This window comes from Pithys albifrons, chromosome 9 (genome assembly GCF_047495875.1).
Source record: "Pithys albifrons albifrons isolate INPA30051 chromosome 9, PitAlb_v1, whole genome shotgun sequence".
Taxonomy (NCBI): Eukaryota; Metazoa; Chordata; class Aves; order Passeriformes; family Thamnophilidae; genus Pithys; species Pithys albifrons.
The window spans coordinates 314,546-331,330 of NC_092466.1; the positions used below are offsets into that span (position 1 = coordinate 314,546).

At 41.0% G+C, this 16,785-nt stretch overlaps 1 protein-coding gene across 2 annotated transcripts in view; it reads left to right on the forward strand.

The window, feature by feature from the left end:
- The window catches only part of CFAP46 (cilia and flagella associated protein 46), a 75,620-nt gene extending 71,856 nt beyond the window's left edge, over positions 1-3,764 (forward strand). For both annotated transcript variants that reach the window (XM_071564374.1, XM_071564375.1), the window contains exons 57-59: positions 1,400-1,536; positions 1,935-2,021; positions 2,801-3,764. In XM_071564374.1, coding sequence (XP_071420475.1) covers positions 1,400-1,536; positions 1,935-2,021; positions 2,801-2,937 — 361 coding nt within the window. In that variant the 3' untranslated portion in view covers positions 2,938-3,764. The remainder of the gene's footprint in view (positions 1-1,399; positions 1,537-1,934; positions 2,022-2,800) is intronic.
- The last annotated feature ends 13,021 nt before the right edge of the window (positions 3,765-16,785 follow it).

The window sequence follows — 16,785 nt, forward strand, 5'->3', positions numbered from 1 at the left end:
TATTCTTTTGCTGTATGTCCATTATGAATTCTTGTCATGTGACAAGTGAGTTTTAAGGTATTAAAAGCAATAAGAGTAGTTTGAGTGTCCTGATTCTATTAATGAGTTATTTGGCCCATGCAGAGTTTTCAGATAACCTGGTTATACTCCTGAGGGACAGGATGTGTTGCAGAGGGGTGCAGATGGAGAGGAGCACCGGGCAATCAGCTTGAAGTTTAACATGGACAAATGACAGACTCTGCTCTGGGGACACCAGTATGAACCAGAGAGGGGTGGCTGGAAGGGCCCTGCACAAAGGGACCGGAGCTGTGCCTGGGCACTGACAGGGCAGAGCTCATCCTGGAGGCATAAATATCTCCTGAGTTTTCTAATTATTCATTCCACAAAGAGGAAATAGAAAAGAATCTCTAAAAATAGTGTTTTATTAGGGCAACAATGCACGAGTTAAGCTCAGTCGTGTGTCAGGTAGGTTATACTCACATCTACCTATGTAAATATGCAGATCTCTGAGTGTAGAACAACCTCCTGGTGGGTTTTTTTATATCCTTTTTCACCTTCCCTAAACAGACATTTCCTAAACCAAACCTTAGAGTAGTTTTTCCAACTCAGAACTTTTCGAGTTTCACTGTAATGGATTGGTGAACTTATCAATAGGATTTATATGTTTGAGTCTAAAAGCCTCCTGAAAGTTTAGAATAACATATGTTTAAAACTGAGTCATATAACTCCACAGGCACTCAAAGCATCTCCTCAAAAGATTACTGAAACCTTTAATTATCATCTTTTGATAAAGTTACCATGAAAAGCAGAGCCAAATAAAACCAAAATTCAATTTTCTGTTTACTGCAGTTCCAACCTTATGGAGTATCACTCCCCTCCCATCACTAAAACAATAATAGTGAAGATGCTTATTTAAATATTCAGCAGCAAAAAATCAAATCCCACATTGAAAGTGTCTTGCTTTTAGGCCTCCAAATTAATACCATACTTAAGACAAAGAGCAGGGTTTCAGTTCCTGCAATGTTCTGTGTCTAAACATGTCTTTGCACGTGATCCCAACATTTTGACTATCTTATAAAAGATGCTCTGCAGTGTTTTGTAGAGCTAGTGTGTGACTCCTCCTTTCACATATCCTGAAATGGCCAGAACTACAGTGACATGACAGAGAGCAATCCTAGTGATAGAATTGCATGTTGGAAAGATGTAAAGTTACCCAAATTCATTGTATGAAATTCAAGGTGCTGTATGAATGTCAGAAAACATTTTATACTCAGCATACAAGAAATTGCAGTCTGGCATTCTTTCTCCTTCTTTTAAAAAGCATTGCATATTTAGTTGTATTTTTTATATATTCTGTACATGCTTCTTTCATTAGTCTCATGCTTTTGGTTTTCTTTAGTTGCCTACATGTTGCTCTAGAGAGACCAACAGCGACAGCGATGCTGCTGAGCCTGCCTGGTGCGGGCTGTGTGGTGGCCACGCAGTGGTGCACGAGCCTGCAGGAGAACGCAGGGAGGCTGGAGATCCTGCTCCACAGTGAGTGTTTGCTGGGGCTTCGGACTCTGGGTGGTGCAGCTCCTCTTCTTGGCTCCTCACCAGCCTTGGAGTTCCTGTAGGACATGAACTGTGTGGTGCTGACAGGCTGATCTTTCAAACAGAACAGTGAGCTGCTTAGCACGGTGTTAGTGGGCTGTTGGTTGATGGTCGTACCACAAGAACAGGATCTCTGCAGTGAGGGGCAGTGCCCCAGGACTTGGCAAGCTGTGGGCACACTGGCCACGGGGTGAGCTCACGTTCTGAGACACGTAACTGGATCTGTAAAGGATCCTTTTGCACTGAGTTTTAAATGTGGAAGCACCAGACTGTGGGCTTGGTACTTCATTATATTTCAAAACTTTCATTAAAAACTCACAGAAACTACCATTTCTTTCCAGATTTGCTGAGCACTGGTAGAACAACCGGGCAGACAGTCCATATTCTTCAAAAGAGTGGAATTCACAGGAAAAAGGACTCCATTGAGAGTAAGAATTACAAATCTTGGTACAAGAGACTGGCTGGGCACATTAGCTAGAACCTGGTATATCTGTGAGTGGTTGACAGCTATAAGTGAAACCTTTCAGGTGAGCTGTGACAATTTTCTGGGACAAATCTTACAAGAATTGAGAGTCAGAAGACCCCTGATACAGTATCATCATTGGAGTAGCCATACTTTTAAACATAAATGCAGTTTTGGGGGAGAATTTGTCATAGCTGACCAAAAGCTAAAGTTTGTGTTCCACTGAACTGTTACAAAATGAAGCAGTGGGACTGAAAAGGTACATCAGGAGCATGGCATAAATAATATAAGTGGTATGGATTATAGACTGCAAAAAGATCAGCAGTGATTTCAGACAGTGTGCATTGTAAAGGGCACACTAGACACAAGAAATTATACCTGGCATCTTCTGGAGAGGGGGGAAGGATTTTTCGGTAAAACAACTTTTAATATACTCACTATAAAATTGTATTGCTGTTTTTCAATGTGTGGGACTTACCTCTTAAAATAAGGGTTAATAAAATAAATTTTAATTATAACTTGCATGGTCATAGAATTGAAGAGAGAAAGAATTCACATCAGAAACATTCCCCAGTTTTCTGGGTTGTTTTAGAAAATGCTTCTTGGATATAGTGGCAGTTACGAGTATTTTTAAAAGAACTCCAGGTGTTAATCAAAGAGAAGATGTGTTGAATTAGGCACTTAGAGCATTCTTATATTCAGTCATATTCAGAAACAAGAATGGTTTTTGCAATATTTTTATAGTGGAAGTGGATTCTCCCAGCCCTCCTGGAGACAGAACAGAAGAACAGACTGCTCAGAATTCCTCAGGTCTTCCTGCAACTCATCCAGCATTTTTCAACTGTGTGCTCTATGGTTTGCCCAACATCATTTTGGTGTAATTTGGGTCAGTCTTTCCATGCTGGGAACACTTTCACTGTGCACAGGGACCCTTTGCAGATGATTTCTTGATGGCCTGAGGAGAGGTGAGCTCAAGAAAATGCACATTTTGCTGGTTTCTGTTAATGTAAACAGTGTGATACTAGAATAAGAGTCAGGAAAACAGAATATTTAATTTAGAGATTCCAGTTAGTACTGAAAGGTTTTCTGAACTCAGGAGTCCTTTAAAGGAATTTGGTGAGAACAAACACATCTTAGAGCAAAGTGGGCTGCTGTTTGTCAGCCTTGATGCATGAATGGAATTGGAATATGTCCATGTCAGTGCTTCCATTTGGAAAAATGTTTCCTTGATGTGTTTTATTTTTACATGGAAGTTCATTAGGAACATAGCTGAAACATTTACCAAGTCACCTTATTCTGAGCAAACTGATTTTTACTTTTTGTATAGAGGTAGTTGTAGTTTAATTAGAGAATAAGGTGGTGTTGAATAAAATGTTTAATAATTTTTCCTTTCTTTATTTTCCTATGATTTTTCCTGAACAACAAAAATAAATCTCAAATTATTTTAAAATCTCAAATAAGATTATTCTGTGTATGGATTTTGTAATATGCTCTGTTGAACAGCAATGCATTTTTAAATTGCATACTTTCAAACTTCATTTGTGGTGATAGCAGTAGAAATAGATGTAAAATAAGTAGCATTTTTGGAAAGTATAAATCTTTGATTGTTATTCCAACTAAAACCAATTTAAAGAGGTTTTTTCCAATAAAATGGTAATGTCTGTTTCCTGTGACGTGTCCAACACTGACAAAAGATTAAAATGGCACTAAACCCCCGTTCTTGGCTACCTGGTGTGTTACAGTCAGAACCTGATAACGAGTTACAGGGCCAGAAACCATAACTGCAAAATATGTTCCTTATGCACACAGTAGAATATAAGTGTGTGCTTCCTTCCCTCTTGCTCTCACAATGCAGTTAGATGATCTCACAGGAACTGCAGCTGCTCTGTCAAGCTGTGCTCCAAAGGAAGCCTCTGTAACCTAATTTAGACAGGACATACGTTTTTTGTGGCCTGTATGTGACCATTCAATGGCAATACCAGGTTAAGTCAAGAGGAGATCAAAGACTACTGAAGTGACCCAGTCTGAACATTAAGGATTCCATGTAAGATATTTTCAAGCCTCTGAACTTGCCATGTTTTGCCAGATACTGGCATGAGTTCCTTTCCGAAGTTCTGGCATTTGTGTGTTTATTTTTAGGTCTTATGAGGTACCTTTGCATTGCATCTCTGTGACATGCTGCTTTTCTAAATCCTCTTACTGGTATTTGGGAAGCTCAGGGATTGCTGAGGTAGAGGAAACAATTTGTCTTGAAGGAAGCAAGTGTTTACACTTGTTCAGTATAGCAAATATTGTTAATTTCTTACTTATTTCCGGTACTATTTTCACATAATTCACCAACACGTTAATTGCTGTGAAACTCTATTTCCCTGCACTTCATGTGTTGTTTACCTTGAACAGCATCTTTCCAGTGCTGTCTTTTTTTGTGTAACATAAAAGGCTTTGGAAAAAAGTGTCTTCAGTGGGAATCATGAAGCCTTGGCTGCCTTGCTACAGGACACTTCTTATGGATTTGTGTTAACTTCCACCTTCTTGAAATAAGAAATTTCTTGAATGATAAAGTGCAGAAAAGTTTTGATGCTTCAGAAATGTCAGCGTTGCTCTTTGATACAGCTTCAAGATTTCAAAGGTTAGAAAAAACACTGATATCCAGGTACAATGGGCTTATTCAATAATTTACTAATATGGTTTATTTATGAAACTGGTGGAAATAAATTAGCCTACTACGTAATCAGTAATGAAGTGTAGGCATAACCAAACCCCCTGGGTGGTGGGGATGTTCTCTGCATTGCTGTGCTGAGTTCCAGTCAGGAACATCATCGTAGGGGTAGGACTGCATCAGTGAAAGATGAACTGTACTTTAGAGTGAGTGTGCACTGACATAAGAAGACATCCAGCTCATTCCTTCAGGAATTAGTGCCAGAAATAATGTCTCCATTTTCATTATATGTTTGTCGTAATGTGCAGGGATGTGATTCATACGAAAGTAAAGAGTCCTTTCAGGAGAAGATACATAGCAGAAGTTGGATATCAAAAGAAAAAGAGCATGGATAGTTAACATTTTATATTACTTTTACATTTTCAATGGCAATTTAACAAGGGAGAGGAACCTGCTGATTATTCATACTGAGGAAGGATTCAGCAGCTCAGCTGGTACAGTCTGAGAGTCCAGGATGCTTCTCTATTAAAGACAGTGAAAAAGAATGGAACTGAGCAAGGAAAGGTTGAGAAGGAATGCTGTAGAAAATTGCTGTTTCAGAACCTGTTTTGAATAAGGAACTAAAAGCTTAAAATTTTCTGGTATTCTTCAGACTTCCAAGTTGGGTGCTTTCATAGCAAATTGTCTGTGCTGACAATAGCAGATGCTCTCCCCACAGCAGCAGGTGCTGGCACTGAGAGCAGAAGGACTCCTGAGTGCAGCACAGAAGGGTTTGTTCATCTTAAAATGTATGAGACTCCCAGGTGGGTCCTTGACTTCAAATTATTTGGAGAACTAAATAGCAGCATAGTCATATAAGGTGCTGTACAGAAGCTCTTCATTCTTTAACATTGAATATGAAATGAGTGGACAAAAATTTTCAGCTGTAAGTAAAAAAGTGGAATTAAGGCTGTTGATTTCATGTAAGCTTTAGTGTAGAAAGAGCACTTGCTAATAACTGCAGTGGAAGGAGCAGGGTTGAAATGCAGATGGGATTATCTTTAACCATTCATTAAGTACATGTGAATAGCAAATTCAGAAAGGCAAGTTCTTTTATCACAGAATCCCAGAATTGTCTGGGTTGGAGGGACCCCAAACCCCACCCAGTGCCACCCCTGCCATGGGCAGGGACACCTCCCACCAGCCCAGGCTGCTCCAAGCCCTGTCCAGCCTGCCCTGGGACACTCCCAGGGATGGGGCAGCCACAGCTTCTCTGGGCACCTGTGCCAGGGCCTGCCCACCCTCCCAGCCAGGAATTCCTTCCCAGTATCCATCTATCCCTGCCCTCTGGCAGTGGGAAGCCATTCCCTGTGTCCTGTCCCTCCATCCCTTGTCCCAAGTCGCTCTCCTGGAGCCCCTTTAGGCACTGGAAGGGGCTCTCAGGTATCCCTGGAGCTTCTCTTCTCTGGGTGAGCCCCCCCAGCTCTCCCAGAGGGGCTCCAGCCCTGGAGCATCTCCGTGGCCTCCTCTGGACTGTTCCCAGCAGCTCCACGTCTTACACTGGGGACTCCTGGACTGAGTGCAGTGCTCCAGCTGGACTTGCACAATGGCAGGAAATTACTTTTATTATATTAATAAATAAATTTTATGAAATAAAAAGATGAAATTAAAATATTGTTAAAAATACATCTCTACTTTTTTTGAGAGTATTCTAGAAAATGCTGTCCCTGTATTTGACTATGAGCTCTTAATTTTTACAATATTATATTGTATTCAGCAACTTGGAGGAAAGAATCTTCCCAGCTAATGACCTAGGAATAAATTACAGCAGATACAGCTCAGGACATATGAGCTCTCTCAGTGAACGACGTTGGCACAAGCCCAAACAACAAGAATAAAAGCTTCTAAAAATATTTCATCTACATGGCACCACATCGTTCCCATGCACTGTATCCATTCATACAAGAAATATTAAACAGTTAGTGCTATTCCATGTATCAAGGGCTTTAAAATACCTTTCTGAATTATGTCTCAGCAACATAACAAATCACATTATCAATTAGCTTTTATAACAGAAATGACATTTCTTAATATATTTGAGCATGAAAAGAATTGGTCAGCTAAAATTTATGTAATCTGAAAAATGTGAGGAGGAAAAAAATCATGGTGAATTTATTGATAATATTCTAGGACAAGAACATAATTTGAGTAGCAGGTCGCTGTCCAAGAAAAGTCTGTGGTTCTAAATGGTCTGTAGGAAAGAACTTGAGCAAGTTTGCTACAAAACAAACCAAAAGGAGCTCTGTCATTAGTCCCTGGTGTCCTCTTTAAAATTCTGCTGCTGTCAGCAGTCACTGGAGGATCTCATCCCATGTGCTGGGCTGGGCAGCTCAGCAGGGCTCTCTCCCTGCTTTGCAGAGGTGGAGCAGATGCCAGCACAGCAGCTGATGGCTGTGGGTGTTTGTAGGCAGGGAAATACCAGCAGTTTGGGGTTCTAGTGCAGGTCATTCCCATGACTAAGCCTGTTCATCTGAGTTTGAACACTAATGGCTTTAAAGCCTCCTGAGCTTTCTGCCCCTTGCTTTGACACCCTGTCTGACCTGAGAGCTCTCCAGGACTGGGATATCAAAGGGCAGCCAACTATCCTATATGAGCATACATTCCTTCTGCTCAGTTTGGTTGAAAGACCAGCTCATGGCTGTGAAGGCACCAGAAGAGCTGCTGAATTACCTCTCAGGTGTTAATTCAGGCTTTAGCTGCAGTGTCTCCATCTGGATGCAGTGACAGGTAGTTACAAACGGGGGATTTAGGGATGTGGGCAAGTTAAAACTGAAGGGATGCCCATGAGCCCCGACATCCTGACTGGTCTGTGGAACACCCAAGTCACTGCTCAGGGGAGGAGCAGAGGGGGAGTTTCTCAGCCAGTGAGAGCAGAGTGTGTGGGGTCTGTCATGAACCTGGTAGGTGCCATTTTCAAAAGCAGCAGTCACAAGAGTCTTCATTTCAGAGTAAGAAGACAGGAGACATATTTAATAAACTGCAGTTTTCCAGATGGTTGCCTAAAACTTAAGGTATGAGGAATGATTTTAGATCACTTAATCCCATTTTTATGAAAATACAGTATGAAATGTTAACAATGTTGCTGGTGCATATCAATTATAATAGTCCCTGAAATATGAATCTTGATATCTGCTATTATATGTATGTATACTGTTAAGTATATAAAATAAACATTATAAACACAGTAGTACAGTATTCTTACACTGTAAAAAGAGTGTAGTAAGTGCTGAGTTCAGTGCAGTTGAAGGCAACAAAATAAAGACCCCTTTCAGAAGTAAAGGCCAGTATCTTCGGCCAGGAGGATACAGGAAATTAAAAGGGAAATAATCTTTGATAATTATAATCTTAATCCATAGTGTTTTGTGTCACCATCAGCAGTTGGAGATGTCATTAGTGGACATTATATACATTTGAATAGTTTTGCAAAAATTTCCAAATGTAACATCCCCCTGTTTTCACTTGGCTTTTCAGTTTGGTGATGGTGTCCATATCTGTGGGAAATATTTAGGGAGATACTTCTTTTTGACTGAGTAACTCCTGTGATTTATTTTCCCTGTGTTTCAAATAATGCTTCAGACTGACACATGATGGCAGAAGAGGGTGAAAACTGGCAAGATGAAACTGAAAGTGAGTCTGTTCTGAGCTTGAGCACTGCTTTCTTTCTGTGACTGAATGTTCATGGCCTGTCTCTTTTCTTGATGATCTCATACTTGAGGTTTAGTTATGAAATTGTTGGGGGAAACCATGTGTCCACAAAGGTGTACAGCTTTCCAGAAATCAGGGCTGCACCACTTAGGAGTTTGTGGTTTATTTTCTGAACAGGCATCTAAAAATCTTTTTATAATGATCTTGTCTTTTTGAGGACTTAATTTTCTTAAAGGAAATAAAGTTATTGTCACAAGACAAGTTTCTTAGCAAGATGAATGGTTCAGATTTCTGGGTTTTATGGGCCCACTGTAACCATATTGAACAATTTGACAACTTCTCCATGCTACAAGGCACTGAGATAAGCTACAGGTAAGGACACCAAAGCAAACTGAATCAGGTTCATTATTGTCTAAAATTGCACAAGTATGTCAGTTGTGAACAAGGTCAATACACTGCAGGGAGAGTTGCAGAAAAAAACCAAACCAACCAAACAAACAAACCAAACTAAACCAAACCAAACAAACCAAACCTGAGATTTTCAGAACTGCAGCTGGTAATTTACCCAAACAATCATAAGCTGTACTGATTTCCTTGTGAAACTATTCTATATTATGGGTATTTTATTACCTGACTGGGTACTGGGTGGTAGATCATACTTAGAGCAATGGTGTCCACACTGCTATTCTCTGTCTTCTTTTTGTGTTCGATGCCAAGATTTTAAGAGACAAATCAGTGCTCCCAATCTGTTTTGATTAGCAGAGTGAAGACATGGTCACAATCCATCAGTAAGAGAAAAGGGTTTCATAGTGTGAGTGTTTGTTTGGAAAATTGTTGGGAATGAAAGGAGAACAGGCTCTTCAGTCCAAAGTGAGCTTGGTCAGAGAACAGTGACAGTGGAGTTACAGTCAGAGCTGTAATCTGCAGTATCCTACAGGAGAAGAGGAAATGGGGGGCAGGGAAGTTTGTGATGAAAGCATTTAATCTGCTCAGGAAAGACATCTTGACCTTCATTCTGGTATTAATGAGCTGGTCTGCTGGAGTTCTCAGCATTGCAGGAGCAGCCAGAACAGTCTGTTCTACTGATGTGACAGGTACTTACTAGTGACCTGTCAATACACTAGCAGAGAGAATTAACTAAGATTTTCTGTTGACAGAAAAGAATGGGTTTCAAAAATATTTTCAGTTCTGTCGTGTCCTCAGAATTTCTCTGAGTTTGTAACTCTTGCAGCTGCTCCCAGAATCTCAGCTGAATGAGCATGGAGGGAGCTGCAGCTGAGCTGTGGGATGGGTACCTGCAGTCAGTGGGTTATTCCGACAGGGCGGCAGTAGCTGAAGTGCACAGATCGCTGGGCATGATCTCAACAGAGTTCCTGCCTTGTAATTGTGCATCTGGTACTCTCTGGGCCTTTGTTTTCAATGATAATTAGCCAGTAATTCTGTCACTGCCATCACAGGGGCCCTCCTGTGCTGCTGCTGCAGAGCAAGTGCGCGCTCAGATGCCGATTCATGGCTCAGGACTTGCTGGGGTAGTGTGAGAAGAGATGTGTTCAGCTGGAGCAGTTCCTACCCTGGAGGCACTGGCAGGGTGCTTTGCCAGTTGTCTGGTCCAGCCAAATGTGAACAACTTCCCTGCCTTCTGAACTTGTATCATATATGGAACAAACAGGAGCTGTTTTCAGCTTTTAGGTTCTAACAGCACAGCTTTAGCTTTTCATTACGTGTGGTCTGTGTGGACAGCTGATGGTTGAGAGCTGTTTCATCTGCAGGGATTTGTCTCCTGCTGTTCATTCCTTGCCAGGCATGGATGTGCAAGTGCTGCACACTTTGTACTGGCAGAAGAAGGGAGGTTCTGGTGACCACCAGAGTGGCACAGAGGCAACACTGAGACACTTGTAAACAGCCTTTTCTATCAAGTGTTTATACAGTGCTCGTTTTCCTGACGCAGAAGTGTGGGTTAAATTTTCTGGTCCAGGCAGAGACAGGACTTCAGCAGCACAATTCCTGTAAGTAAAGGAAATGTCCATTTTGCCCCTTTGCTTTGTTCACATCTGTGCCCTCAGCAGCTTCTGTGCTGGTTTTATAAGTTTCGGGTTTTTCTCCTCCAACAGAGTTCACTGGTGCTCCTCCTGAATGACCCTGACTTTCATTCCATCTGCAAATAACTATTTAGCATTTTCTGCTTTTTATTGTGGTGAGTACTGACACCAGGAAGTGGTGTACGTATGGAACACTAAAGGGGTATATGTATTGAAATAAATTTGCACTGGAGTTCTACAAGTCCTTCTGCTTCTCCATCACTGTGGTTCAAGGGACATGGCCTACATCTGTACTCAATCAAACAGGGCTGTACTGGCCAATATAATCTAATTGTTTGACATCCTTATAGTAATTCATTGAGACTAAAGAGAGATGACTACATTAATACCTTGATGCAGCAAAAATAGTAGTTGAACTAAAACTGGTGTGCCAAATTGCTGAAAGGCTCTTAAATTCTCTCACAGATTTTTAAATATTTGTGACAGAGAAAAAGAAAGAGACTTCAATATAAATGTAATAAAGAGAAATAATAGTACAATCTATAATACAAAGTATTATAGTAAAGAACATTATCATAAATTTTCTCGGAATCTTCACCAATCATTTAAAATTACATTTCTCAATAATTGAGATGAGAATTATTGTTAATGTTCATGACTCTGTTTTCTTGGATAATCATTTTCACTGAGACCATAATTAAACAGAAGAGATTTTAGACAATGAATATGTGCATTATTCCTCTAGTTAGACTGTGAGCAAACTTGTCTGCCCTGGACCTGTCTGGGGGAGCACTCAGGTTGGAACCCTGGTAGAGGGCTGGAATGGACACTGAATATATGGAAATGCTGGACCTACTTAGGCTTAGACAAGTCACCTCATCTCACTGTCAAAATCTTCTCTCCTTTGCAAGTGCATTTATTGGAAGAAAAGGTCTTCTCTGAGTGTGGTCTCAGGTCTGCAGTAAGAGCAAGCTGAGGGAGAGCATCAGAATTGTTTTATTTTGTAGCTGTTGCTCTGAGCCCAAAGAAGAAGTGAATGGAAGAAAGCAGAAAACAAACTAAAAGCAGGACTGAGTATTTCATCTAAAGTCAGAAACTGAGAGAAATATGTTTCTCAAACATGGTTTCACTGCTAGTTGTATTTTTGCTTTCAGAACCCTCAGCAATAAAGATTCAGTGTGGGCAAGGGTAAGGTTCTTGTTACTCAAAAGTGAGAGAAACTCTGCCATGTGGTTAAGTGCATTTTTTACCAAAAACCAAGGCAAAAATATTTACAAAAGGAGCAGCCTGTTTCTAATGAGGGAGAGCAGGTCTGTACTAATGATCTCTGCCCCTCAGCATGCCCCTGCACTGAGCAGGGATCTCCTCTAGCAGTACATGGATTTTAGGAGGATCCAAATCTGCATATTAAGGCATTTGTGTCTTCAGTAAGCAATGAGGACTCCCTGGGGAGGCTGTGCTTGCTGTCTGTTGGCAGAGCAAGACCATGAACAGGTTTTAAAGGGCACCAACACGTCATGCAGTGTCCAAGGTCTCCTCTTTTCCCTGCCAGCGGGTGCTGAGGTGAGCTGACAATATGACATTTTAAAATGCATTCTTTCTCTAGAATTGCTTTATTGGGAGAGCTTGGACCTCTTAAATAACTACATGTCTATTCCTGTCCCTAATACAGGTCTCATACTATGTCTTTTAAATGTAGAGTTCTGTTTAAATGCAACTTTTTAATTTCTTTAATTACTTTTATTTTTCTTTAATACAGGATAATTCCTCACTGAGTCATTCCAGTGTATTTTTAAACTACTTTACCTGACACAACTTTCTATTTTCCATTATTACTACCAAGAAATCCTGTTATGCAAAACCCAGTTGAGCTCATTCACTTCTGTCCTCAAGTTCAAAAGAAACAGTAGCATTCCTGTGTCAATCCAATTAGCATGCACAAATTAAAAGTATTATTTAGGTCAGTCTAAGTGGTCATTGAAGAACATATTACCTGTAGAACTACCTGAGTGTACTCCTGGATCGCTGGAGTGGCAAAACTAAAAAGGTGCAGTCTTGAGACTTCTATCTGGTGGGAACACACTTGGTTATTACTCCAGCAAAATTACAAATACTGCCTGGTTTCTGACCCGAGGATTTCACCGTGTGTCACGCTGTCCAGGTGGAACACAAAGGCTCCAGTGCTGTTCAGTGACCATTCCCTGGGAGGTTCAGCAGGGAGAGGCCGCAGTGCATTGAGCACTGCTGAGGCTGAGGGCTCCGGAACCAGCTCTGCCTCCTGCAGAAAGCTCTGATACTGAGCAGAGCCCTTCTTACTCAGCTGTGCTTGGGGACCCTCTCCAGACACCAGCAGGGAAAATAACAAGATGGTGAAATCAAATTGCTGAGAGCAGATAGAAAAATAGGAAAGCCAAAGGAAGACACAGAGGTGGCAGTGTAGGACGAGATGAGAGACAAAACATAAACCTGGCAAGACAGAGGAAGCAAGAAACAACCTGAGTGTCCACGTAGTGACACTCCATGGAGCTTTTTACTGCTCCTGTTTTTCACTTTGTCACATTCTTTGAACTACCTGCTCTAAAGGAAGGTGTCCCTGCCCGTGGCACCTCCTGCAACTGGAACTGGATGATCTTTGAGGTCCCTTCCAACCCAACCCAGTCAGCGGTTCTGGGGTTCATCCGAGTGGTGTGAGCACTGTAAGTACAGGAATGCAGCAGCATCCCTGGGTGCTTTGCCACCAGCCCTGCACTGTTCATCACCCAGAGCAGAGGAAGCAAATGTAAGCAGCTGGAGCTGCAGTCCAGGTGAATGGCTTTGGTGGGGGCAGCAGTGCTTGGTTACTGCTTGGACTCCCTGATCTTAGAGGCCTTTTCCAACCTAAATACTTCTGTGACTCTACACAGCAATCACTGCCACACCAGTAACATATCATTTAAAACAACAATAGCACTGTATTTAGATAATTTACAGTGGGCACAAGAAAACAACGTTAGGGCCATGAGAGAAGGATGGCCATGTTTCCAAGATACCTGCCTTCAATAACACATCACTTTTTTTCAGTGATTTTCGTTCATTGCAGTGGTGTGCTTGTCCTAGAAGTTGATAGTAATCACAAGAGGAAGAAAATTGGGGACTATTTAAAACACTACCCTTCTGTATTTTTCTTTAAAACAAAGAGAAATAGTATTACAGTGCCCTCAGGTGGTGTAAATTCGATTTGGTCCCATTGTCTTCTCTAGAAAGACAACAAATAACTGTAAATAATAATAACTTCAGCAGACTGGCTGAATATGGAAGAGGGTTACACAGGAAGGCAAATCATAGCACAAGCAGTTTTGTTTCCAAGGGAGTTTCCTTTCTTCAGCGTTTTGACAACTGATTTTTAATAACCTTTCTTTGTTCATTTTTAAATATCTGTGGAAAAAATATATCTGCCAAAGGAAACCTAAATAACATCATCACTGATTACAGAAACAAAGAAAGGTAGAAAAAAGAGATCTATAAAAGAAGATAAAACCTGAGGGAAGAAGAGGTACTGAATTTTGTAAGAGCATTCCAGAACAAAACACAGGGGAAGTGTTTAAAAAAACTCAAACCCAAACAAAATCCAAAACACAATCAATCAACCAACCAACCAATCAAAAAATCCACAGATAGCATACAATTTCTTTAGTACATTCACACATAAATGTCTTAATGGTGAGGGAAAATGCATAAAGAAAGCAGTATGTCATAAATTTGTCATGTAACTTGAAACTTTCTGAATTCATACTGTTATTTTAGTCTAAGAAATAAGGTTCCTGAAGACAAAGGATATCTTTAATGTACATCAGCCCAATAAAGTTTTTTTGTTACTGAGAGCAAAAATGTAAAATGAATGTTATTCTTCTGCTCTACTTCTCCATATTCAGAGTAATTCCAGTATTGTGTCTAACACAACTAAAGGGTTGATGTAAGCCCAGCATTTATCAGTGTTTTGTGCCTTCTTTAAATGAATGTGAGGAAGACCAGCAGATCACCAAGAGAGTCTGGTAATCAACCACAATTAAAGGGTTTGCCAAAGATTAAGTGAGATTATAATCCATTGCTCAGTTGAGACATTCTTAAAGGAATGGCCTGTCAGCTCACAAATACCAATTCCATCATGGAATGTGTGCACTGGAGATGGTGGGAGTTGTAGCACTGACCATGGTTTCACAGAGAACAGCACAGCAGCTTTGTCCTGCTGTCCATCCAGTTCTGTCCTGTTGCCTTTCCAGGAAGGCAGCTCTGTAGATGACACTCATCTTCAGCAAGCTGGTTCAGTATGGAAGGAGCACAGGAGGCAGAGCAAGTCCCGTGGTTGCAGCAGCCCCGACCTCACTAACCTGCTGTTCCTCCAGCTGCCACCGAAGGACTCTGCTGTCCTACAGAACCACAGTCGTCCTCTTCCTGTCTGCTCCTGAATTGGCTCCTAATATCTGTCCACCAGCACATGTTAAAACATTCCTCAAACAGCTCGCAAAAGCATTTCCAGACCACTGCAAAACCCAGACAGCACCAAAGGAATTTGAATCCCATGCAAATGGTACTTTCCTTTCCGTCCATGATGGTTGGGGCAACTCCACTACCACTCTGTATTATGTGTCATGTGCAATGTCATGCTGACCCTTCAGTTTTCTAAGGATTGCCTCCAGGATTTTCGAGGGTGTCTGGAAGAATTGCTGTCACATTTCTAGCAGCTGTCTTTGCAAACTGTGCCCTTCAAAGAAGAACAGTGTAAGCTTCTCATGCCACATCATCCCCCATTCCCCTCACTCTGCTTTCAGTAATACCTAATTACTTTTTTTTTAACCTCACTTGCACATTCAGGAAGAGTTTTACTAAAAAAACATTTCTCTGTGGCTCAGAGAGAATCAATAGTGCTTACAAGTACCCTCTTTATTTATTGGCAATTTAGGCCTGAATTCCTCCATCCAAGCCATCAATAGGAAGCAATCTCTTTACAGCACTAATGACTTGCGGTAAAGTATATACATCTGTTTAATACAAATAAGGGCAAACGATTTCCCACTCTTGGAGAGACAAAATAGAGCTCACAAGGGCTTATCTCACTTAGAAAGAATAACCTGTAGTCTTCCCTTATTAAAAGGATAAACTATTAGAGTGGATACAAGTAGGAAAAGAGCAACATTGGAGGAACAAGGGAAGGGAGAGAGGGTTGGTGGGTGGACCCTTGGTCTGAGGTGACCTAAGTGCTCTGAATAGAAACAATCTAAGCCATTGTCAGAAGAAAAGCAACAGGTAAATCAGGGTTTCCAAACAGGGGGAAGTAAAAAATCAAAGTTCCGGGAATTTCAGCTACACCAGTGACCTGCTGAAACTGCACCAGCACTTCCATTCACCACCAACAGGCCCCTCAGTCCAGGAGGGAAGGAGAAGCCCTTCCTTTTGATAAGGACATTAAGCAAAATAAACCCTGCCCCCCATGTCCTGGTTAAGAGTGCCTGTCATGATACACAACAGCGAGAATAGAACTAATGCTGACAACTGCTTCTCTTAAATCTCTCACAAGTGTCCCCCGCAAAAGTACTGTTTCATTTCTGGTCTTAAAAATATATATAAAATTATGTCCATGCTGTTTTCCATCAATGACCACATTTGCAGTAATGATTGGTGATTTTGACAGGACAAAGACTTTCCTTAAACATAACTCATGTTTTCCAGAGGTTCAAAAACTTGTGACTTAAGATCCAAAGCAGACCAATTCACACAGATGTTGAAAACTTCCTCATAATACCTTCAAAATCACACTCTAATCTTCAGCAGGAAGAAGTTATTTTGACAGGATTTTTATATGGAGGTCTCCCTTCACCCCAATAATGAGATTAAAGCCATAAAAAGCACAAGGTTGCAATATAGACTGAGCCTTTTGTTTTTGTTTTTGTTCTTTCTAAAAAGCACTAAAAGGCAGTCTCATCTATCTGCTTGGTAGCTGAAGTTAATTTCCCAGGAAGGCATGAGTTAGAAACAGAAAAGGCAGATCCAACTATTAGGCAAAAATGTGCCTAGAGGAGCTTGAAAAAATAAAAACTGGTTTGGCAGCTTTATGTTGAGCTCTTTTGTTAAGCTATGAAAACATAGAAAACTGAACAATCCCTTTGTGCAGCCACAAGCACTCATCTGCAACAGGCAAACCATAAAAGCCTCCAAAACTTGTCAGCAGAAAGGAAGCTGAACAAGAAACAACTGCTTGTGAGTTCTGATATTGCTTGTGATTTCTGATAAGGGAGGGACAGAAAAGTGGTTCTTCTCCATGGCATCATGTTCCCTCTCAGCTTTTGGACACAGACAACCCTCGGCATATC